At 43.3% G+C, this 26,224-nt stretch overlaps 1 protein-coding gene across 2 annotated transcripts in view; it reads right to left on the minus strand.

Annotated features, from left to right (window-relative positions):
• The window catches only part of ANKS6 (ankyrin repeat and sterile alpha motif domain containing 6), a 389,890-nt gene that overhangs the window by 131,526 nt on the left and 232,140 nt on the right, over nt 1-26,224 (minus strand). For both annotated transcript variants that reach the window (XM_069219478.1, XM_069219477.1), the window contains exon 9: nt 1,747-1,950. In XM_069219478.1, coding sequence (XP_069075579.1) covers nt 1,747-1,950 — 204 coding nt within the window. The remainder of the gene's footprint in view (nt 1-1,746; nt 1,951-26,224) is intronic.

The raw sequence follows: 26,224 nt of genomic DNA on the forward strand, positions 1-26,224 counted from the left end.
AATGTTTAGGTACTTTGTATTATGGGGTGAACTTTGTGTTGTATTATGGGGTGAACTTTGTGTTGTATTATGGGGTGAACTTTGTGTTTTACTTAATTGTGAGTTTGGGGTATTTTATTATGTTAATGATGTTAAATGCTGTTCTGGGGGAGATGGGCAGTATCTGGGTTAGCCAGGTGTCATTTGAATGTTGCCAGGGTAGCACATGGATTCTGGAATGTTGGTAATGGCAGTTGCTTAAGAGCTGACTTGGACAGACCGTTACTGCTTGCTTTCTTCAAACAACGATAAGATATCCTTTACTTCGCACTTCGTTACTACAGACAAGAATAAGTCTCAAAGTAGAATTAGACTACTCTTAAAAATTGGGGTCAAGCTACCGGAGGAATGCACAGTCCTAGAGAAAAAAACACAAAGAACCCTTAGTGGGAAAGATGATAAGCGGCCTGGTTCAGGTCTAGCTGCTGCAAAAACCAGAAAAGGAATCTGTAGGAGGTCCGTGTGTTACAGGAAAGGCTTGCAAGGAAATGAACTAATGGAAAGATCATCTGTGGAGGAACTTAAGTAGGGTCTGGTCTGCACGACATACCTTATGGGTAATGGGGGATACAAACTAAAGCATCCAGTAGGGCCTAGTGTGAAGGGAAAGACTAGGAGGAAAACAGTGAATAAACCCAGGTAAACAGATCCAGATTTTTCTTTGATTGCTACAAGCCAAACACCCTTAGGACCACATCCCAATGCTTATCTTCTGAGGACAGTCTGAGGCCGAGATCTAGTACCTTAAGCAAACCTAGGGCTTAGTACATGATACCTGCAGATTATTATGTCAAGGCCCACGGGGCAATATGTAAGACACCATGGCCAGGATATATAGTAAGGGCAGGCCCAAAGAAAAGTTTAATTGTCAGAATGGGGCAATAAGCAAAAAATAAAAACTCACAGAGCATAGACACTGTCTTGGTAGCCAAGAATTCTCACATCAACTTTGCGCCTTTTGGTAGGCTGAACCTCACAACACTAATACAGACTAATACAGACTACAATCTCTTCAGACCGTCTAGCTCCAAATATGATCTTCATGCCTACTGCTGAGCCCGACCTCCAATAATTCAATCGGAAAATCAAGATGAACCACTTATGTCATAACATGCCTTGCACATATTTGAAGTAGGTCAATCTTTGGTTGCCAATGTAACATTTAAAGTAAAACCTACTTTAAATCATGAAATTACTGGGAGTGTTTGTAGTTGCTTTTCAAGATAGATTAAAACATAGACCATTCTCTCTTTTGTGGTAGGGAGGGGAAAGGTCTATTATACAGTAAACAGAAAATACTGGTCTGACTTTCTACTAGCTTGCTCAGTTTGATATTAGCACCCAAATAGGATTCTTGTACTCCGTAGCTAACCAATTACGCAATTCTCTTGTAAACAATGCACAATTTTGTAACTATACTCCTCTAATCCTTTTTTTTTTAAATACGAGTCCAGCTTCCTTCAATCACTCCGATATCTCCAAACAAGCATGTGTTTTGCAGCTTTTAAATTGTATAAAATGTGTTTTAAAAACTGTTTGAAAGCATGAAAGAAGTAGCTAGTGCTGCATGTATAGTGTAAATTCCTTACAGAAGAAGTACCTAAATGTACTACTTGTCAGTCGCTTCTCACAAGCACTCTTTTTTGAGCCAGTCTCATTCTAATCGGTGAGAGTAAAGATACTGGACTTTAGAGAGTGGCCACTTACGATGTCAGAGTTTCCACTGCTGTTTAAGGTGTTCTTTCCAGGTCTCGGAGGCATCGGCTGCCTAGTTGGCTCCATCTGGTCTCCTCTACTCATTCGAGATTGATCCGAATTCCACAATTCAAAATTTGAAGGAGGAAGAAATGGTGGAATGACTGCTTTTAGTCTATCACTGGGAAGTTTAGTGAGTGGGGCACCATTCCTCAGCTTGCAGAGAGAAAACAAAACATGTGTAAGATCCTCTTTATTCTTTGCCCTTCAGTCTTAACAACCAGCATGCATCTCTTCTAAACTTTTTTTTTTTTAAATAGAACAAAGAATACAAAACTAATTCTATATAGTTGCATGCCCTTTTATAACCAAGCTTAATGCTGTCCTCACATCTAAGAATGAGCTATCAATTCCTGACACTAAATAATATGTCTAAGCAATAAGTCAACTCATAAAATTAAACATCATAAGCGGATCATGTAGCAAGAGGTGAACTGCAACAAAAAAATACACACTTCATTTTCTGTCACAGAGACTTAGATCGTTCCCCTTGTGTTTTTCATTTTTTCCATACCTGTAAGTGAGAAAGTGACTTCTCTGTAGAAGTGTAAACAGCTTTGAGATTCATGCCTCAATGTTTTGTTTCTATTTTTAATTTGAATTTCTTTTCCATGATTTCTCCCTCTGCTAACTGCTTTTTAAACCCATAGTGAAACAATGGGTCTTTTTTTTGTTTCCAAACATATTTTATTGAAAGTTTTTATATATATATATATATATATATATATATATATATATATATATATATATATATATATATGGAAAATGTCACTTACCCAGTGTACATCTGTTCGTGGCATGAGACGCTGCAGATTCACATGCTGTGCACATCCTGCCATCTAGTCTTGGGCTCGGAGTGTTACAAGTTGTTTTTCTTCAAAGAAGTCTTTTCGAGTCACGAGATTGAGGGACTCCTCCCCTTTCGGCTCCATTGCTCATGGGCGTCGACTCCATCTTAGATTGTTTTCCCCGCAGAGGGTGAGGTGGGAGTCGTGTATATAGTAATAGTGCCCATGCAATGGAGTAAGTATGTATGTACAAAATGTGACTAAAAGTGATATAACAAATTTACAAATGTACAAGTTCAATTTTCTTGGCAACTTAGAACGGCTACAGGCTCCCGGGGAGGTTGGAGGGCGCATGTGAATCTGCAGCGTCTCATGCCACGAACAGATGTACAGTGGGTAAGTGACATTTTCCGTTCGATTGCATGTGTAGCTGCAGATACACATGCTGTGCATAGACTAGTAAGCAGTTATCTCCCCAAAAGCGGTGGTTTAGCCTGTAGGAGTTGAAGTTGTTTGAAATAATGTTCTTAATACTGCTTGTCCCACTGTGGCTTGCTGTGTTGTTAACACATCCACGCAGTAATGCTTGGTAAATGTATGAGGCATAGACCATGTGGCTGCCTTACATATTTCAGTCATTGGTATGTTCCCTAGGAAGGCCATGGTGGCACCTTTCTTTCTAGTGGAGTGTGCCTTTGGTGTAATAGGCAGTTGTCTTTTTGCTTTTATATAACAGGTTTGAATACATTTAACTATCCACCTGGCAATGCCTTGTTTGGATATTGGATTCCCTGTATGAGGTTTTTGGAAAGCAACAAACAATTGTTTTGTTTTGCGAATTTGTTTGGTTCTATCAGTGTAGTACATTAGTGCCCTTTTGATGTCTAATGTATGTAATGCTCTTTCAGCTACAGAGTCTGGTTCTGGAAAGAACACTGGGAGTTCCACTGTTTGATTTAAGTGGAACTGTGATATGACCTTAGGTAAGAATTTAGGATTTGTGCGTAGAACTACTTTATGTTTGTGTATTTGTATAAAGGGTTCTTGTATAGTAAAGGCGTGTATCTCACTTACTCTTCTGAGAGATGTGATAGCTATTAGAAACGCTACTTTCCATGTTAAGTACTGTATTTCACATGAATGCATGGGTTCAAATCGTGGACCCATGAGTCGTGTTAATATGATGTTGAGGTTCCACAAAGGAACTGGTGGTGTTCTTGGTGGAATAATCCCTTTCAGACCCTCCATAAAGGCTTTTATAACTGGGATTCTGAATAATGAAGTTGAATGCGTAATTTGCAAATACGCTGAAATTGCGGTCAAATGTATTTTAATGGATGAAAAAGCTAACTTAGACTTTTGTAAGTGTAGTAGATAGCTTACAATGTTTTTTGCAGATGCGTGTAACGGTTGAATGTGATTATTATGGCAGTAATAAACAAATCTTTTCCACTTATTTGCGTAGCAATGTCTTGTGGTTGGTTTCCTAACCTGTTTTATGACCTCCATGCATTCTTGTGTAAGGTTTAGATGTCCGAATTCTAAGATTTCAGGAGCCAAATTGCTAGATTGAGCGATGCTGGATTCGGGTGTCTGATCTGTTGTTTGTGTTAACAAATCCGGTCTGTTTGGCAGTTTGATATGAGGTACTACTGATAGGTCTAGTAGTGTTGTGTACCAAGGTTGTTGTGCCCAAGTTGGTGCTATCAATATTAGTTTGAGTTTGTTTTGACTCAATTTGTTTACTAGATACGGAAGGAGTGGGAGAGGGGGAAAAGCGTATGCAAATATCCCTGACCAACTCATCCATAACGCATTGCCTTGAGATTGAGCTTGTGGGTACATGGATGCGAAGGTTTGGCATTTTGCGTTTTCTTTTGTGGCAAATAGGTCTATTTGCGGTGTTCCCCACCTTTGGAAGTAAGTTAGTAGTATCTGGGGATGAATTTCCCATTCATGGATCTGTTGGTGATCCCGAGAGAGATTGTCGGCTAACTGGTTTTGGATTCCTGGTATGAACTGTGCTATTAGGCGAATGTGGTTGTGAATCGCCCAATGCCATATCTTTTGAGCTAAGAGACACAATTGTGCCGAGTGTGTCCCTCCTTGTTTGTTTAGATAATACATTGTTGTCATGTTGTCTGTTTTGACAAGAATGTGTTTGTGGATATTAGTGGTTGAAATGCTTTCAACGCTAGAAATACTGCTAGTAGTTCTAAGTGATTGATATGAAGTTGTCTCTGTTGAGTGTCCCATTGTCCCTGGATGCTGTGTTGGTTGAGGTGTGCTCCCCACCCTAACATGGAGGCATCTGTTGTGATCACGTATTGAGGCACTGGGTCATGGAAAGGCCGCCCTTGGTTTAAATTTATAGTATTCCACCATTGAAGCGAGGTGTATGTTTGGCGGTCTGTCAACACTAGATCTTGAAGTTGACCCTGTGCTTGTGACCATTGTGATGCTAGGCTCTGTTGTAAGGGCCGCATGTGTGATCTTGCGTTTGGGACAATGGCTATGGATGAGGACATCATGCCTAGCAGTTTCATTACAAATTTTACCTGAAACCTTTGGTTTGGGTGCATGGTCTGTATTACGTTTTGGAATTGTAATTGTAATTGTAATCGTATTTATATAGCGCTTACTACCCCTGACGAGGCGTCGAAGCGCTTTTCGATGAGTAGCACGCTACTCCGGTACCCAACAAGAATTAGTGATGGATTAGTATAATTTAATAAGGAGTACAGTTTTAGTATTATTTTGAGTTAATTTGAGTTGCAGATATGAGAGTTTGTTAGTTAGATTGACTGGAGTAATGGAGGGGTGGAGGAGGAAAGAAATCCAGAAGTGTTAATTGGGAGTTTATCCTTCATTTACTCAATCCAAAGGCTTGAGATGAATAATAGGGGAGCGGAGGGGAAAGAGGATGTGGATGGGTTAGGGAGAGCATAGAAGTGGGGTGAGAAGAATGCAGGAGAATTTAGTAGGGTTGTGTGGGAGGTCACAGAGGTAGAGTGAGGTTTGGTGAGTTAGATGTGGAGGTGGAGGGGAAGAGCTTAGGCAGAGATATTTAGGAGATGAAAGTGGTCGAAGGGATTTGGGATGAGTCCGAGTGAGAATGGAGGATAGTTTGATAGAGACATGATATAAGAGTGATGGGTAGATAAGTGTGATAAAAAGAGAGCAGAAATTCATAGATATCAGGAGCCATGCAATGATCCACAAACATGCCAGGCACAGAAACAACATATACACATGCATACACATATATATATATATTTATACACACACACACACACACACATGAATAAAAAACACATATGCACATACAATACATAATTAGAATCATGGGTAAAAAATACTTAGTCAGACAGGTTTAAAAGAGTGTGTGTGTATTTTATTGTTATTGGTTTAGTTTCTGTAAAATGAGCATCGTGGCCTACCCAACCGGAGTATTTTCTACGAGTATGTCAGTAAGCGTTACCTAGCATGTTTTATACGCCCCGTTTATATTGTACAGTAAGAGTACGTGATGGGCCACGGGGTAAAAAACGTCTCCAGCAAACCTTGTGTGCCATTGGCAATGTGATTGTTACTAGTGCGTCTTTGTGGATATGTCCTCGTGCTTCTGAGCATCAACAACGCACCATCGGAATCGGCGTTAAACGCAGTGGGGTCGTTTGGAAAGCTGTCCATCATCGTGGTAAAAAGGTGGGGAATTCCTTTACCTACTTCGAGGGTGGGCGGGGCGTGGCTCAGCGGGCGGAGCTTACAGGTGCTTTATAAAGGGAGAAACCTTCTACTCTGTGTCTCCAGCAGAGGAAGATAGAACCTGCGCGTCACAGTCAGATACAGATTACGCTCTAGTACATCATCAGTTCACCTCAAGGATGGATTCTAGATCTTTTTCTGCTATGGGATCTCTGAGCGCACAGCCTTGCTTTATCTTTGCCAAGCCCAAGAGTTAGGGTGGCTTGTCCTTTCCAGAAGCTGAGCTTCAACTGCGGCACCTGCTACGATTATATTTGTAAGTGCTTCTTTTGAGGTTTAGTTTCTGTAAAATTGAGCATCGTGGCCTACCCAACCGGAGTATTTTCTACGAGTATGTCAGTAAGCGTAACCTAGCATGTTTTATGCGCCCCGTTTATATTGTACACTAAGGGTACGTGATGGGCCACGGGGTAAAGCGTCTCCAGCAACCTTGTGTTGCTTTGGCAATATGATTGTTACTAGTGCGTCTTTGTGGAGATGTCCTCGTGCTTCTGAGCATCAACAACGCACCACCGGAATCGGCGGTAAACGCATTGGGGTCGTTTTGGAAAGCTGTCCATCATCCTGGTAAAAAGGCGGGAGTTCCTTTACCTACTTCGAGGGTGGACGGGGCGTGGCTCAGCGGGCGGAGCTTACAGGTGCTTTATAAAGGGAGAACCTACTACAAAAACGATTTTGTGTTTAAATTGTACACTAGGGGTACGTGATGGGCCACGGGGTAAACGTCTCCAGCAACCTTGTGTGCCTTTGGGAATGTTATTGTTACTAGTGCGTCTTTGTGGAGATGTCCTCGTGCTTCTGCGCATCAACAACGCACCACTTGAATCGGCAGTAAAACGCAGTGGGGTCATTTTGGAAAAGCTGTCCATCATCCTGGTAAAAAGGTAAAAGGCGGGAATTCCTTTACCTACTTCGAGGGTGGACGGGGCGTGGCTCAGCCGGCGGAGCTTACAGGTGCTTTATAAAGGGAGAACCTTCAACTCTGTTTCTCCAGGAGAGGAAGATAGAAACCGCGCGTCACAGTCAGATACAGATTACGCTCCAGTACATCATCAGTTCACCTCCAGGAAGGATTCTAGATTGTTTTCTGCTTTGGAATCTCTGAGCGCACAGCCTTGCTTTATCTTTGCCAAGCCCAGGAGTTAGGGTGGCTTGTCCTTTCCAGAAGCTGAGCTTCAACTGGGGCACCTGCTATGTTTATATTTGTAAGTGCTTCCTGTTGAGGTTTAGTGTCTGTAAAATGAGCATCGTGGCCTACCCAACCGGATTATTTTTTACGAGTAATTCAGTAAGCGTTACCTAGCATGTTTTATATGCCCCGTTTATGTTGTACACTGAGGCTACGTGATGGACCAAGGGAGAAAGTCTCTAGCAACCTTGTGTGCCTTTGGCAATGTGATTGTTACTAGTGCGTCTTTGTGGATATGTCCTCGTGCTCCTGCGCATCAACAACGCACCACCGGAATCGTCGGTAAAACGCAATGGGGTCGTTTTGGAAAGCTGTCCATCATCCTGGTAAAAGGCGGGAATTCTTTTACCTACTACGAGTGTAGACGGGGCGTGGCTCAGCGGGCGGAGCTTACAGGTGCTTTATAAAGGGAGAACAATCAACTCTGTGTCTCCAGGAGAGGAAGATAGGACCCGCGCGTCACAGTCAGATACAGATTACGCTCCAGTACATCATTAGTTCACCTCCAGGAAGGATTCTAGATTGTTTTCTGCTTTGGAATCTCTGAGCGCACAGCCTTGCTTTATCTTTGCCAAGCCCAAGACTTAGGTTGCCAAGCCCAAGACTTAGGTTGGCATGTCCTTTCCAGAAGCTGAGCTTCAACTGGGGCACCTGCTACGTTTATATTTGTAAGTGCTTCCTTTGAGGTTTAGGGTCTGTAAAATGAGCATCGTGGCCTACCCAACCGGATTATTTTCTACGAGTAATTCAGTAAGCGTTACCTAGCATGTTTTATATACCCCGTTTATGTTGTACACTGAGGCTACGTGATGGACCAAGGGAGAAACGTTTCCAGCAACCTTGTGTGCCTTCGGCAATGTGATTGTTACTAGTGCGTCTTTGTGGATATGTGCTCCTGCGCATCAACAACGCACCACCGGAAATCGTCAGTAAACGCAGTGGGGTCGTTTTGGAAAGCTGTCCATCATCCTGGTAAGAGGCGGGAATTCCAATACCTACTACGAGTGTAGACGGGGGCGTGGTTCAGCAGGCGGAGCTTACAGGTGCTTTATAAAGGGAGAAACCTTCAACTCTGTTTCTCCAGGAGAGGAAGATAGAAACCGCGTGTCATAGTCAGATACAGATTACGCTCCAGTACATCATCAATTCACCTCCAGGTAGGATTCTAGATTGTTTCTGCTTTGGAATCTCTGAGCGCACAGCCTTGCTTTATCTTTGCCAAGCCCAAGAGTTAGGGTGGCTTGTCCTTTCCAGAAGCTGAGCTTCAACTGGGGCACCTGCTACGTTTATATTTGTAAGTGCTTCCTTTAAGGTTTAGTGTCTGTAAAATGAGCATCGTGGCCTACCCAACCGGAGTATTTTCTACGAGTAATTCAGTAAGCGTTACCTAGCATGTTTTATATGCCCCGTTTATATTGTACACTGAGGCTACGTGATGGACCAAGGGAGAAACGTCTCTAGCAATCTTGTGTGCCTTTGGCAATGTGATTGTTACTAGTGCGTCTTTGTGGATATGTGCTCCTGCGCATCAACAACGCACCACCTGAAACGGCGGTAAACGCAGTGGGGTCGTTTTGGAAAGTTGTCCATCATCCTGGTAAAAAGGAGGGAATTCTTTTACCTACTACGAGTGTAGACGGGGCGTGGCTCAGCGGGCGGAGCTTACAGGTGTTTTATAAAGGGAGAAACCTTCAACTCTGTTTCTCCAGGAGAGGAGGATAGAAACCGCGCGTCACAGTCAGATACAGATTACGCTCCAGTACATCATCAATTCACCTCCAGGAAAGGATTTTAGATTGTTTTCTGCTTTGGAATTTCTGAGCGCACAGCCTTGCTTTATCTTTGCCAAGCCCAAGAAATTAGGGTGGCTTGTCCTTTCCAGCAGCTGGGCTTCAACTGGGGCACCTGCTACGTTTATATTTGTAAGTGCTTCCTGTTGAGGTTTTAGTGTCTGGAAAATGAGCATCGTGGCCTACCCAACCGGAGTATTTTCTACGAGTAAGTCAGTAAGCGTTACCGAGCATGTTTTATATGCCCTGTTTATATTGTACATTGAGGCTACGTGATGGACCAAGGGAGAAACGTCTCCAGCAACCGTGTGTGCCTTTGGCAATGTGATTGTTACTAGTGCGTCTTTGTGGATATGTGCTTCTGCGCATCAACAACGCACCACCGGAATCGTCGGTAAACGCAATGGGGTCGTTTAGGAAAGCTGTCCATCATCCTGGTAAAAGGCGGGAATTCTTTTACCTACTTCGAGGGTGGACGGGGCGTGGCTCAGCGGGCGGAGCTTACAGGTGCTTTATAAAGGGAGAACCTTCAACTCTGTGTCTCCAGGAGAGGAAGATAGAAACCGCGCGTCACAGTCAGATACAGATTACGCTCCAGTACATCAGTTCACCTCCAGGAAGGATTCTAGATTGTTTTCTGCTTTGGAATCTCTGAGCGCACAGCCTTGCTTTATCTTTGCCAAGCCCAAGACTTAGGGTGGCTTGTCCTTTCCAGAAGCTGAGCTTCAACTGGGGCACCTGCTATGTTTATATTTGTAAGTGCTTCCTGTTGAGGTTTAGTGTCTGTAAAAAGAGTATTGTGGCCTACCCAACCAGAATATTTTCTACGAGTATGTCAGTAAGCGTTACCTAGCATGTTTTATACGCCCCGTTTATATTGTACAATTAAGGGTACGTGATGGGCCACAGGGGAATGCCTGTACCCTTTGTGGACTTGGAGTGGCAATCCCCTTTCTTGTGTTGATTGTTGCTCCCAGATACTGTTGTATTTGACACAGCTGTAGGTGTGATTTTTGGTAGTTGAGTGAGAACTCTAACTTGTGAAGGGTTTCTATAACGTATTTTGTGTGTTGTGAGCACCGTTCTTGCGTATTGGTTTTGATTAACCAGTCGTCTAGATACGGGAACACATGTATTTGCTGTCTTCTGAAATGGGCTGCCACTACGGCAAGGCATTTTGTAAAGACTCTTGGCGCTGTTGTTATTCCGAATGGCAACACTTTGAACTGGTAATGTACCCCTTGGATTACAAACCTTAAGTATCTTCTGTGTGAAGGATGTATGGGTATATGGAAATACGCATCCTTGAGGTCTAATGTTGTCATGTAGTCTTGTTGTTTGAGCAAGGGGATTACGTCCTGAAGTGTTGCCATGTGAAAGTGATCTGATTTGATGTAAAGGTTTAGTGTTCTGAGATCTAAAATGGGTCTTTAGAGTTTTGTCTTTTTTGGGTATGAGAAAGTACAGGGAGTAAACCCCCGTTCCTTTCTGATGATTTGGTACTAGTTCTATTGCATCTTTTTGCAACAACGCTTGGACCTCCAGTTGTAATAGATCCATGTGTTGTTTGGACATGTTGTGTGTTTTTGGTGGGACATTTGGAGGGAATTGTAGGAATTCTATGCAATAACCATGTTGGATAATGGCTAGGACCCACGTGTCTGTTGTTATCTCCCCCAGTTCCTGTAAAAATCTGTTAGTCTCCCCCCCCACCGGTGTTATGTGTTGGGGATTTGTGACACTGAAGTCACTGTTTATTGTGAGGGGTTTTGGGACCTTGGAACTTTCCCCTAGTTTTAGGGAACTGTCCACCCCTGTATTGTCCACGAAAACTTCCCCTCTGATACTGACTCTGGTATGTGGGTCTTGTTTGTGAGGTTGAGGGTTCTGTGTTTCGTCCTCGAAACCCCCCTCTAAACTGTGTTTTCCAAAATGTGCCTCTGCTCCGTGGGGAGTAGAGTGCACCCATAGCTTTGGCCTTATCAGTGTCCTTTTTAAGTTTCTCGATAGCAGTGTCCACTTCCGGCCCAAACAACTGCTGTCCGTTAAAAGGCATATTCAGCACCGCTTGTTGAATTTCCAGCTTGAATCCTGAGGTGCGTAGCCATGCGTGTCTCCGTATGGTGACTGCTGTATTTACAGTCCTTGCAGCCGTGTCTGCTACATCCATTGCCGATCGTATCTGGTTGTTAGAGATACTTTGGCCTTCTTCCACCACTTGTTGTGCCCTTTTTTGGAACTCTTTGGGCAGATGTTCTATGAAATTTTGCCTTTCGGCCCAATGAGCTCTATCATATCTAGCCAGCAAGGCCTGTGAATTTGCAATGCGCCATTGGTTGGCTGCTTGTGCCGCGACCCTTTTCCCCACTGCGTTGAACTTGCAACTTTCCTTGTCGGGTGGTGGTGCATCTCCCGAGGTGTGTGAGTTCGCCCTTTTGCGAGCTGCCCCTACTACCACTGAGTCCGGTGTCAATTGCTGCGTGATGTACACAGGGTCTGTTGGTGGAGGTTTGTTTTTTTCCTCCACCCTTGGAGTGATGGCCCTGCCTTTCACAGGCTCTTGAAACACTTGCTTTGAGTGTTTCAGCATTCCCGGTAACATAGGGAGACTCTGGTACTGGCTATGTGTGGACGACAGAGTATTAAACAAAAAGTCATCTTCAATTGGTTCTGCGTGCAGGGTGACATTGTGAAACGCGGCTGCTCTAGACACCACCTGTGTGTAGGCAGTACTGTCCTCAGGTGGTGATGGTCTCGCTGGATAACAGTCGGGACTGTTATCTGATACTGGCGCATCATAAAGATCCCATGCATCAGGATCATCTTGACTCGTTCCTGTATGAGTTGGAGACTGCATCATTGGTGGAGTGGCTACCGGTGATGGTTGTGGTGAGCGCTGTGGTGATGGTGGCGGAGTTATTTGTTTTGCCACCTTTGCTTGTGGTTGCTTGTCTTTCTCTTGGAAGGCAAGTTTCCTTTTAATTCGGATTGGAGGGAGAGCACTGATTTTTCCTGTCTCCTTCTGAATGTGGAGCCTTCTTTGAGTGTAATCTGGCTCCCCTGCCTCTAGCTCCTGTCCGAATCTGTGTCCTTGCATCTTTAAGGACAGGCCCTGTTCCTCGGTGTAGGAACTTGGTTTCGGCTCCGAGGCGGGATGTTTCGGTATCGAAACCTTTTCGACCGTCTTTTTCGGCTCCGAAGACACTTTTTTGCCTTTCGGTGTTCCCGATATCTCGGTGCCGACTTGTTTCGGTGCCGCTCTCTCGATGTCGAGATTGCTCTGACCCGGTGTCTCGGGGTCGAGTCTGTTCTGTGCCGGTATCTCGACCGGAGTCGGAGGACTTCGACACATGTGTGCCCTTTTTCAGTGCCGATGGCCGGTCACCTAATTTTCGGGTTAAGCCATGGCCTGTTGGTGGTGGCGTCCCCTGGGCTTTAGTGAATTTTCTGTGAGTCTTGGGCAGGGGCGTCTTACTCACGGTTTTCGGCGTCTGTTCAGTTTCGACCTCGTCCGAGTCCGCGATGGAGAAGGTTTCTTCTTCCTCCAACTCTTGGTGTCCTGACGGCGCCGACGCCATTTGGAGTCTTCTTGCTCTACGGTCTATTAGCGTTTTCCTCGACCGAAACGCTCCACAGGCCTCGCAGGTATCTTCTTTGTGTTCGGGAGACAAACACAAATTTCAGACCAGATGCTGATCTGTGTAAGGATACTTGTTGTGGCATTTGGGGCAGAAGCGGAATGGGGTCCGTTCCATTAGCCTTGAAGACGCACGTGGTCGGGCCGACCAGGCCCCGCCGGGGAATCGAAACCCCGAAGGGCCACCGGAGCTCTTCAAAATTCGGTGTCGATCTGCGTTAACTAACCTGATACCGAACGCAAACAATACCGTAAAATTTTCCGAGATTTAACTAACTTTCTGAACCGAAACACGGAGCGAAGAGGAACATGTCCGAACCCGATGGCGGAAAGAAAACAATCTAAGATGGAGTCAACGCCCATGCGCAATGGAGCAGAAAGGGGAGGAGTCCCTCGATCTCGTGACTCGAAAAGACTTCTTCGAAGAAAAACAACTTGTAACACTCCGAGCCCAACACTAGATGGCGGGATGTGCACAGCATGTGTATCTGCAGCTACACATGCCATCGAACATATATATATATTTTTAATAATGAATGGCCAACTACATCACAACATGTTCTGGTATCACAACAGTGACCAATATCATGAAAGAATACAGGAATATGTGTAACTGATATCGACTACAACAACTGTTTGAGGAGAAATAACAGGTCTAAAACATACTTGGCAGCAGAGAACACTGGGGCATCTACAGACTATCAATGATGACACAGTAGAGGAATGGCGGGGAGAATTACAATTTTATTGCAACCAGATGCTGGTGCAGAATATTCCATCATTAGCTAGTCAGACTAGCAGTTTATTGTCCCCTCTTTATTCATAGTGGATGATTGCCCCATTTTAGTATGAATTTCTCAAGTTCATCCTCTCATACCCTCAGTGCCCTATATCTCACACCCCTAGTAGGTGGCACATGAAGAAACACAATTTCTGCTGTGGCCCACCTAATTATACCGGAGTGGCAGACTCCTGATGTGAGGGCATGCCTGGCCTTTCACCCCACCTATTCTGTCTGTTTGCCTTTTTCCAAGATCAACAAATTTACTCTTGTATTAGGCTTGACTTCAGTGCAGAAACAAATAGGACAAATCTCCCAGGCTAAAGTCAGGTAACCATGAATCAATCAAAATGTTTAAACCTTGTAGTACTGTGTGCGCCAGTATGGGATCAGCTCCGTATAATCCCACAATGTGTACATAATCTGCAGCTGTGGCTGATCCAGTGTTAAATATACCACATAACTGGGCCATCGTGAGATATGTTTTTTTGAAGGTAATTAAACTGAATCCATTTTAAACTGTGCTCCTAAACATCTTTTCCACACAGACCATAATAATGCCCCAATTCCTGTCCACAATTTAATTACCCAACATCCTTTCGCACATAGACCTCAAGTCAGACAATGGTTTACTGGTGGTGCCTAACACCTGTTCATATAACGAGACTGTAAGAAACTGGATTATTCGTCAAAAGAGGTGACTACCCACCTTGAATAATAATCATAATCTTTGTCAGAATGAACCCTCAAAGTTAATAAATTAACCTGAGCTCAACAGCTAAACCTCCTGACAGCTAAGGCACAGACAGACAGGGTTAACTTAGGGCAATGTATAAAGTATGTATGCAGTACCCAAACAATAATACAGTCAAAACACAACACGATTAAAATCGCTAAGGGCCAATAGAGAGTATGGCATGGGTGTGGAACAGTGCAAGCTCAGCACAGAGGTCTTGCAGGAAAGTGTTTTAAATATATTTATTTAATTAGCATTGTCAGATGTGTTACTTCAGCTCTTTGACATAAGGAGAAGCTTGTTTTTTATTTTGGGTTCTGACTGCTTGACAGCGAGGGTCTTGTGGCTCCTAGACCGCTCAGTCTATTAAAACAACTATCCCAAAGATATGCTAACAGATTAATCTTGTGGAGGGCATTCTGAATTGATAGGGGTCGACTGCTGTCCTTGTTGAGGGGGAAAAGTACTTTGATTTCACTCAATTTACAGAAGTAAGATTCTCCAGAACACACAACTTATCCCCAGCCATTTGTTAAGGGAGACAACATACAGCAAGATCTTCCCACTGGAAAACATAATTCAACACTGGTTATTTAATTAACACTGAAGGTGCACATTTAAAGATAGAGACAGTTAATGTCAAGTTTTAAGTCAACAGAAGGTGAACATTGCCTTGGTTTGGCAGTGCTTTCCAGGTAGGTGGCTCAGATCATACTTACCAGAGCTGAGTATGGTCCGGTTGGATGCTGGAAGCCAGATAGGCAAAGAGCTGCACTGCCAGGCAACATCAAACAGCACAGATTAGGGGCATGGGTCAGTTTCAGTCATGCTCAGAGGAAATCTACTCACAACTGAAGCAATAGGGAATAACCAAGGTAATTCTTTGTTGGATCCAACATCCCTGGTGTGGTCTTCTCCAACATTTAGCCTTCCATCCTCTTGTTTTTAGTGGCCTTGGGAATTTGCGCACTTTACCACTGCTGACCAGTGTTAAAGTCTGTGTGCTGTCCCCCCAAGATCGGCTTTCCCCCAACAGGCATATTTAATTTACTTATAAGAACCTTGTAAGGTGGTACTACATGCATTGTGGGCCTGTACATTAAATGCTACCAGTGGATCTGTAGCACTGATTGTGCCACCCACTTAGGAGGCCTTTAAACATGTCTCAGGCCTGCCATTGCAGCCAGTTCCAGGCATAAACCTTACCTTTTCATACATATAGGTAACCCATAGGGTAGGCCCTAAAAAGCCCATGGGCCGGGGTGCAGTAGGACATGAACTTTTAAACTTTTACATGTTTTGGTAGAGATAAACTCTTAAATTCCTTCTTCACTACTGCAAGGCTTGTATCTCCTAAATGATAAAACTGGGTTACCCTATTACATTTAATAAGTAATAACTTTCAATTGAGAGGATGTAGAAATATTGAATATGGTATCAAAATAAAATTGTAACTTTAATGGAAAAGCTGTTTTTTAAGTCACAATTCTGAAAATGCTGCCTTTAGAAAGCTGGCATTTTATTGTCCCAACCTTTTGGTGCCTTCAGCCTTTTGCCCGGGTCACATCGGTCTTTGTGTATAACTCCCAGACAGTGAGACACAAAGGGAAGGTGTTGGCAGGATAGGCCATCTTGGAGTTGGTGAGGGGGAGGAGCTGTCACCTACCACACATCAAAACACCTCTGCCCCATTACACTCACAAAGGGATATGCACTAGTTTTTTGTGTCACCAGAAAAGCTGGGGCCAGTATAGGGAGGTAAGAATTTTCAGTCACATAAGTAAGGGAAGACTCTACATGCGTCTCCCGCTTCAACGTGGGCACCAGGTATGAATAGTGGACCCTCAGACCCAACTCTTCAGATTATTTCTGGACCTGCGTACTCTGCCAGGAAGAAGGATTGACCACCTGTGACATCTGCCCTGCTGACATGCCTGCTGACCAAGGACTGCTTTGCTTCCAAGGCCAGCTGCACCAGGACTCTGCTATTGGGAGCTGCCCTGCTGAATCCAGCCTGCCTGTGTGGACCCAAACTCCAGTAACTCTCCAAAGGTCAGTTGGCTTGCCTCCTGTTCAAGCCACACAACCATCACAGGCCTCCTCACCACAGTTCGATGCAACCTGCCATTGAATTCAGCACATCGCAACGCAGCTCGTCCTTCTGGCATCCAGCACACGCCTTTGCAAGCGTCTTCCTCAATGCAGACACATCCTGAAGCCAACACAGGCACAGTGTGACATATTGCCTCCCCTGCACAGACGCATCACAGTCCAAGTCTCTGAAGCCCCACAAGCTTCCTCCACAATAACAAAGAACCTTTCATTGCATGTCGATGCCACACCTCTAATCTCAGTTATTCGTCAACGGCTCCTTGATGCCAGTATGCGCATCTCGAGGCCCAGACCACAAGGTACTTTTACAGCGGACTGCACTCAGTCTTGTATTCGGACCATGCTCCACCTCGGTCGGCCTGAACTTGACTTGGACCCGGTCTACCGCGACCAGATAACCGTGAGTGGCGCTTTTTGCTTCATAGTGCTTGATTTTCACAAAACCTTCAAGATTGCATAAGTCTGATTTGGATTCTTGCCATTTTGGTCAAATAATGTATTACATATTATTCTATTGTTCTAAACTGGGGTGAGAATTTTGTGTTATGTTTTAGGTTTATTAAAGTTTTTGTGATGCATAAATACTTTACACATTGACTCTAAGATAAGCCTCACTGCTCTTGTGCCAAGCTACCAGAGGGTTGACCACGGGTTCATTTGGGGTTTGCTTGTGTTTCACTGTGCCAAGAGCGGAGAAAAAATTATTTTGAATCAAAACACAAGTGTAAGAAGCAACATTTCCATGTTGGTGATTTTGTTAGAATCAAGAAACCTGAGTTCATAAGCAAAGAACAAAACCGATCCCCTGAACCTTTAAGGGTGGAAAAAACATTGTTATTCAGCATTGTTGAGTGACGGAAAAGTGTGGCATCTTTCATCCTTGTCTTGGTGCAGAAATGCTGATTCTTCCTGAGCGGGGATGGAAGAGGAAAGTGCTGCTCCATTCCGTATGTCACAAAGTTCAAGTGAAAGTAAGACTGAGTGGTTAATAGACTGGAAATATGTACAACCATCTTATGAATGAGCATCTTCGGGGCTTGGTGAGAAAGAGTTTTATCCTAATGACGTAAAAGATGCAAAGAAGTGGTCTGCAGAAAAAAGAAAGGATGTGCCGGTGGAGGAAACGCAGTCTATAAGAAAAACTAGTAGATGTGGACGCGTTGTTTAGAAACCTAATAAGTTACAAGATTTTGTTTATATTTAATTTTATGTTATTTCCTTATCCTGTTCGGTTTTGCTTAGTTCATTATTAGTTAGGTATTTATTGTACAGATATAGTGTTTGCATCCATTTTTGATTAAAAGAATGTATTGTGAAAATGCATTATTAGGGTATTTATCTTATTCATATCTTCCATGTACTGCTGTTATGGGATTTCAATGTTCTAAATTGAAAGAGGAAGATTTGTTGTGTCGTGCTTAGTGACAACACGGATTATGATGTCACTAAGTTCGGGTGAGAATGTGATTGCAATAAACAGCGGTTGGTAGCAGTGATGTGAGGAGCAGGATGGAGGAACTGAGCTTTTTGACAGGGTTAACTTTATTGGAATAAACTGACCTTGAACTTTGTATGTTGCAGAGATTACTTAACGTCTACACAATAATGTTTAGTAAATGTGTGTGGTGTAGACCATGTAGCAGCTCTACATAAATCTGTTATTGGTATGTTCCCTAACAATGCCACTGAAGTTCCTTTTTTTCTAGTAGAATGTACTTTAGAAGCTATTGGTAACGGTCTTTTAGCTTCAAGATAGCAAATTTGAAATACACTTCACTATGCATCTAGTTAACCCATTTTTAGGGTCGAGCCTGCGTTGCATGCGCTCGCGCATGCGTATCGCAGCGAGACGCTTTTGTATTTTAGAAAAGGGCTCGGAGCCCTGTCAACTTCACGTCAGTGTTTTTTATTGGTTTGTGGGCTTGCCTAATAAAATATGCTTGCTTTCATTAGTCGAAGGTACGCATACGTCATGCCTTTTCCGGTGGCTAGCCCTCCTCCAGCGCAGCGACCAAGTACAGAAAACATGCGAGGCTTGCTGTTTTCCATCGGGCTCGTGGACTTCTTTTTCTCTCATTTACAAACGCGATCTCACTTGGCAGAAGTCGAGCGCTTTACATAGTTAGTTTCACTTTTTCGGGTTATGTACATAAATGCACTTTTGCCCGATAGGTGAAAAGTCCGGTTAGGAGTTTACAACGCGATCAGCTCTAACATGAGCAAACGCGAGACCCGTCGCATCGTAAATGCTTGTTTGAAATATGATTACCTTTGTGAGGTTGTAAAAAAGCTACAAACAGTTGTTTCGATTTCCTAAAATCTTTTGTTCTGCTGATATAATGCATGAGAGCTCTTTTAACATCAACGGTATGTACAGCTCTTTCAGCAACTGAATCTGGTTGTGGAAAGAAGACCGGTAATTCCACGGATTGAATAATATGAAAAGGTGAAACTACCTTAGATAGGAACTTTGGATTTGTTCTAAGGACTATTTTGTCCTTATGAATTTGGAAGAAATGTTCTCCTTGAGTGAACGCTTGAATTTCACTAACTCTTCTTAAAGAAGTTATGGCTACTAAAAAAGCAACCTTCCATGAGAGGAACTGTAAAGTACAAGTGCATGGGTTCAATTGGTGGACCTATAAGTCTTGTGAGTACATTATTTAGATTCCATACAGGGGCTGGAGGAACTCCAGGTGGAATGACTCTCTCGAGGCCCTCAATGAATGCTTTGATGACAGGAATTCTAAATAAAGAAAGATGTTGTCTATTTTGAAGGTAAGCAGCTAAAGCTGCTAAATGAAGCCAATTGGAAGAGTATGCTAGATTTGCTTATTGTAAGTGTAACAAATAGCATACACTGTCTTGCACTGAAGCCTTAAGTGGATCAATATTTTTGGGTTGACAATAATATACAAAACGTTTCCATTTAGCAGCATAATATTGTCTAGTTGTGGGTTTGCGTGCTTCTTTCAGAATATCCATTCATTCAGATGGAAGCTTTAAGTAACCAAATTCTATGACCTCAGGAGCCATATCGCAAGATTGAGTGTGCTGGAATTTGGATGTCTTATTTGGCCTTTCCTTTCAGTCAACAGATCTGGTCTGTTTGGAAGCTTGTGATGTGGTACTATAGACAGATCCAATAGTGTTGTATACCAATGTTGACGTGCCCATGTGGGGGCTATGAGAATCACAGTGAGTGAAGTTTGTTTCAGTCTGAGTATCAGAAATGGAAAGAGTGGAAGAGGCGGAAAAGCATAAGCAAATATCCTGACCAATTCATCCATAGAGCATTGTCCTTGGACTGAGTGTGTGTATATCTGGACGCAAAGCTTTGCAATATTGAGTTTTATTGTGCGGCAAAGAGATCTATGTCTGGTGTTAGCCATAGTTGAAAGTATTTTTGAATTACTTGAGGGTGAATCTCCCATTCCTGGACTTGCTGCTGCATCCTGCTTAATAGGTCCGCTAATTTATTGTACATTCCTGGGAGATACTCTGCCAGTAGTTGAATGAATGTGATTGTGAATTGCCCACTTCCAAATTATATGAACTAGAAGGGACAATTGAGATGACTGCCCCCCTCCCGTTTTTAGCAGATAATACATTGTCGTCATATTGTCTGTACGTATTAATACTACCTTGTGTGAGATTTGTGTCAGTCAGAAATGCTTTGAGTGCTAGGAAGACTGCTAGTGATTCCAAGTAAGTTATATGATAAGTCTGTTGGATGGAATCCCATTTCCCTTCTATGGTGAAGTTGTTGAGGTGGGCACACCAACCTATCTGTGATGCATCCATTGTAAGAGTGGTCTGATGCACGGCGTCCTGAAAGGGCCACCCTTTTGAGAGGTTGGTGTGATTCCACCACTGCAGAGAGCAGTGAGTCTGGGGGTCCAACAACACTAGATCCTGAAGCTGACCCTGTGACTGAGACCACTGTTGGGAAAGACACTGCTGCAGTGGCCGCATGTGTAGTCTTGCATGTGGAACTATGGCTATGCAGGAAACCATCATTCCTAATAGTTTAATCACTAACTTCCCTGTATAAGTATGACTGTGTTGTTGTTGAGAGATTAGATTGTGAAATGCTTGAATTCGTATAGGGATTGGATATGCTAATCCTGACTGAGTGTACAGAACTGCTCCTAGATACGTCTGTATTTGCAATGGTTGCAGGTGGGATTTGAGGTAGCTGATTGTGAATCCCAAACTGTGTAGAAGATCTACAGTGTACTGAGTGCGTTGCTGACAAGAGTGAATTGTACTGACTTTTATTAGCTAGTCGTCTAGATATGGGAACACAAGTATGTGTTGTCTTCTTAGGAATGCTGCACCTACTGCTAGACATCTGGTGAACACCCTTGGTGCTATTGTTGCCCCGAATGGAATTACCTTGAAATGGTAATGCTTTCCTGCAATGACAAATCTTAGGTATTTGCGATGTGCTGGATGTATGGGAATGTGGAAATAGGCATCCTTGAGGTCTAATGTGGTCATGTAATCCCCTTGCTGTAGTAGGGGAATAACGTCTTGCAGAGTGACCATATGAAAGTGTTCTGAAAGAATGTATAGGTTGAGAAGCCTGAGATCTGAAATTGGTCTTAATGAGCCATCTTTCTTTTGTAATGAGTTCCACACAATAGATATGTTGGATAATTGACAGACCCCTGGGGTCTGTAGTGATGTTGTGCCATTGTGGATAAAAGTTTACCAGTCTTTCTCCCACAGAAGCTATGTGCGCTGTGGGGATGTTCAGGAAGTCGCTGCTTGGTTGAGGTAGATGAACCTCTGGAAGCGGATGCTTTCCCTCTTCCTCTATTACTGGATCCTCTATAAGAACCTCTAAACGATCCTCTTGTATAAAAATATGAGGTCTGTTTTTGTTGTGAGGTTGCTGTCTCTGTAGCTGATGGTTTGAAGCCACCTCTAAATTGTGACCTACAAATATTGCCTCTAGTGGTTGTGGGGTATAGTGCACCCATAGCTTTAGCTGTCTCTGAATCTTTTCTGAGTTTTTCTATTTTTGTGTCCAAATGTGACCCGCCAGACGTTCCCTAGGGGCATACTTACGACAGCTTGCTCTATGTCAGGTTAAAAACTTTAACATCTTAGCCAAGCATGCCTTCTTATCATCACACTGGTGTTAATCCCTCTTGCTGCTGTATCAGCTGTGTCTGTAGCTCATCTAATAGCGTTATTAGATAAAGCTTGCCCTTATGTGACTATCTGTTGTCCCCGTTCTTGATGGTCCAGTGGAAGATACTGTAAAAGTTCTTCCATCAGGACCCAGTGGGCCCTATCATATCTTGCTAGGAGTGCCTGTGAGTTTGCTATCCTCCAGTGATTTGCAGTCTGGGAAGCTACCCTTTTACTTGCTGCATCTAACTTTTTGCTTTCCTTGTATGGAGGAGGAGCTTTCCTGGCTGCGCTAACAACTATGGAATCAGGTGGTAACTGAGTCCTAATAAAAACTGGGTCTGAAGGTGCAGGTTTATATTTCTTATTCCCCTAGGTGTGAGTATTCATGCCTTGACTGGTTCTATAAAAATATCAGACAAATATCTGAGCATGCCTGGAAGCATCATAAGGCATTGGTATTCCTTATGTGTAGCTGTTAATGTATTAAATAGAAAATCCTCCTCAACTGGATCTCTGTGCAGCTCAGCATTACGGTAGGCAGCTGCACTAGCTAAAATCTGGTTGTAGGGAGTGGTATCTTCTGGTGGAGATGGTCTGGCAGGATATTAATCTGGACCGTTATAAAGAATGGGATTAGTGTAATATAGGTCCCAAGTCACTAAGAACATCCCTGTGAGGTGACACCGAGGATGTCTATGGTGAAAACTGTGTCTCATATGTGGGTGACAGTGGTGGCAGTGGAGTGGAAGGATGGAAAGGAGAATATGGTGGTGAAGGCTGTTGTTGTGTAGGATTTTCTCTCTCCTTCTCTGTTGAGACTTTCTTTGGTGGAGGCCCAGCATCTAAAGTCTCTTGAAAAGTCAATTTTCTTTTTATTGGTGCAGGAGGAGAAGCAATTATCCTTCCTGTGTCCTTCTGAATATGAAGTTTGCATTGTTTTGCGTCCATGACCTCTAAAATAGGTTCTATATCTGATGAGTCCTCTGTAGCTGTAGTGTGCATGCTACTAATGTTTTTTTGTTTTGAAAGTGGTATCATTCTTTTCAACTCCGAGGTCTCAGATTTTTTATCTTGATACCAAAACAGCTGTAGCAATGTGTTTAGTCGGTACCGAATGCACTTTGGCCTTAGTTGTTCTAGGTGACAAAAACCGAAGGTTGGTCATCTGGATTTAATTTTTGGTTCTGACCATGGTACGAAGGTAGTGAAGGACCGATGACGAGTGCAGGAGTCTGGGTGGTTTGACTTAGCAGGTGTACTCACTTACTGCGCTGGAGATATGGAATGGCTGTCGACATCGGAATCTTGATCAGAGTCCGAATCTCTGATGGATAAGGCTGTGCGCTGCCCCACCTTTTAGTGCGTGTGATCCTCTGTGAAAATATCGGGTGTGTCTTCTGTGGAGATGGACGCCATCTCTAACTGACGCATTCTTTGGTCCCGGAGAGTCTTCTTGGGTCTCTTCTCAATGGTTGGGAGACAAGCAGAGATTGCTCACCAGTGCTGGTTAGTGAATGGGACTTTGGCATGACACCGAGGACAGAATCGAAATGGAGTTCGTTCCATCAGCCTGACATCTGAGTAGGCCCAAAAGGGCAAAGCCTCTCCCCTCAACATCCCCCCCCAGCCCCCCCCCAGAATGTAAAAATTAACCCCCACTATCGGAATCGGATCGACTACACAGTAGAAACTATACTGCAGCAAATAGAAAAAGGTAGACTAGAGTTCAGAAGTACCGAACCAAGATCCACCGGAGCAAGAGGGAACATGTCCAAACCGGATGGGAGGAAAGAAACCAGTCTAACAAAGGACTCGATGCCCATGGGGGGTATCACCAAGAGGAGGAGTCACTCGATTTCATGACTCAAAAACATTCTTCAAAGAAAAACAACTTGTAACACTCTGAGCCCAACACTAGATGGTGGACTTATGCAAAGCATGTGCATCTACAGCTACCCATGCCGTCCAACATACATTTTGGGTTTATTAACAGAAGGAACTAATCCGGGGATTGAAGTTACCAAGGGTCAACAAGGATGCACAGCCAGGGCACTTTGATTTTTCTCTGGAGATGGACAAGGAACATCCACATCTACATTCCATAAATTGCTCAGATGATCCTTTATTAATAACTAATTCTTACAAGGATTGAACTGCAGTCTTTAAATAGAAATTACATATTTTATGAGGGCTAGGGAGGATTTTGGCACAAAAGCAATTTCGTCCAGAATCCTTTTTATTCTGAGCATCTCTACAGGTACATTAAGATTCAGAACTGACTTGATATCAAGAGAGATGGCAGAGGGTTGTCTATATGACTGGCTAAACTTTTGCTAAGATCACTGTGAAATTGTTAGTGGTCTTTGCAGTGAACCCATAAACACACAAACACATCCAACCCATAAATGAACTTAGGAGTGAGCCCAGAAGCATTAGCCCAAAATATTGGTCCTAACCTAGGAGCAGATTAACCAAATGTATCTAATTTGTCTACATGGTAAACTTAGGGGAGGAATTAACCCATTCTAATATAATTGTTGAGGTTGGATCGGGGGTTGATCGCAGGTGGTTTGGGAGTCAAGAACACACTTAATACAAGCCCATTTTTTTAAATCAATGCAATAAAAACAAGAGCACAATTAGCCCAATCTGTGAGTGAATCCAGCAGCAGAAATAACCTAATCAATGCAGAATTAATGCTATTAACTTAATTTGCCTATGGGGTGTACCCAGGGCCACCGGAATTCTTTGACTGTGTGGCTGGGGCATTTTTCACATTAATTATAGAAATACCGCATTTTCCAGATAATCCACCATCTGTTGCATAATGTGTAGATTAAAAATATTGTTTCTAGCTCAAATGGTAAAAAAGTTAGTAAAAGCGCAGTGACACTTGTTGCCGCGCAGTGTAATGCCCTTTGCAAAGGTTAACTCATCACCATTTTGTTTCTCATTTCTATATTTGAATGTTATTCTGGATCAAATGAGGTGCAACCAATTCCCAGACAGTGTTAAGAAGTGTAGGAATTACAAAATAAAGGCATAGAACTATCATAAAATGTGCTGCATTAAGCTGCACAATTTGCCTTTTCTTTGGCGGTCTACTGCTGCATAAATTTCAGTGGCTCTACGTATACTCAAGAGAAGAACTAATTAGGATCACAGCAGTCACTGGGTAGGAGAGGTTGAATATTCTATACAGGCCTCCGAGTTCCTCCATTTTAGGACACACGCAACTCAGCAACTGGGCTGGCTAAGAAATTATTTTATGTGGGACTGTACTGCTGGTAGGTGAGTGACATTGGATATATATATATTTTTTAATAACAAAGTTTATTGCATTTTTGTATAATTACATTATTACCTGTTTAAACGATACATGGCAGGTGAGTGACATTGTATCTGGTGCTAGTCCCTTGCCATACCCTAGCATGTCAAAACAGGGAAAATACCACAGAAAGACAACTTTAACCTATCATGATTTACCAGGATGCATTGAAAGAGGTGTGAAGTAGCATGGGGAGGGTCCAGTTGTAGAAAGCAAGGTCTGGTAACCAGGGACAAAATCTCCTCTTTAAGTGTGCAGGTAAATGAGAACAGGCAATGAAAGGTAGAGCATCCCCTCTGGCCAATCAGGCATCGTGAGGTGGTGAACAAGAGGGCAGCTCAGACCTCAAGTTTACGATAACACAAAAGTGTATGCCTGTAGCATGCTGTAAGGGTGAGTTGCATTTCTCCAACAAGCACAGTCTCCTTGCAAAAACACTCAATGGCCCATGCAGCTATAAATAAAGGCAGACTTTGTTCAATGCAAAAAAAAAAAAAAAACTTTTGATCTAAAGTGAAGGTTTAAATGAAAGACTAAAGTTTAAGTGATTCACAGCCATGTGAATAAATCTTCAAGAAACGTGTCACATTCTAAGTCCTTTACGTTCCAAATATATCGAATGGCTGCTCTGTGCTGCTGGAGAACAGTTGAAGAGTTGAGGGAAATGGTTGAATTTTAAGCTGTCAAAACATCTGAGCAAAGAGAGGTCATGAATTATTCAAAGGTTGACTCGGACTGGTCACTGGAAGCAGATGAAGAATAGTACTTCACGGTTTCTTGTAGTCACATATTAGCATGCATTATGATGCAAACTAAGGGTCTCATTACGAGGCCTGCCAGACCCGTGGAGAGGAGACCACCATGCCCAATTACAAGGTTTTCACTGACTCCGAAATCTGAGGTTTGCGCCGGTCAGCCCAGCGGCAAATGTCGTCTCATAGAGGGTGACCCCAGCACCCTCGGAATGCGCACTGTCTTTAGTAGCAGACAGTGTGCATCCAAGGGTGCTGGGCAGAGGAGCCCCTGCAATGTCCACGACATGGTAATGGGAAGTGCAGGGGCCGTCCTTTGTCCCCCCAGCACTGGCTTTCCGCCAACCTTTTCATGACAGGGTTCTCGCCATGAAAAGTCTGGCAGAAAGTAAAGTTGTGATCCG

The sequence above is a fragment of the Pleurodeles waltl genome, chromosome 2_2 (assembly GCF_031143425.1).
Source record: "Pleurodeles waltl isolate 20211129_DDA chromosome 2_2, aPleWal1.hap1.20221129, whole genome shotgun sequence".
Taxonomy (NCBI): Eukaryota; Metazoa; Chordata; class Amphibia; order Caudata; family Salamandridae; genus Pleurodeles; species Pleurodeles waltl.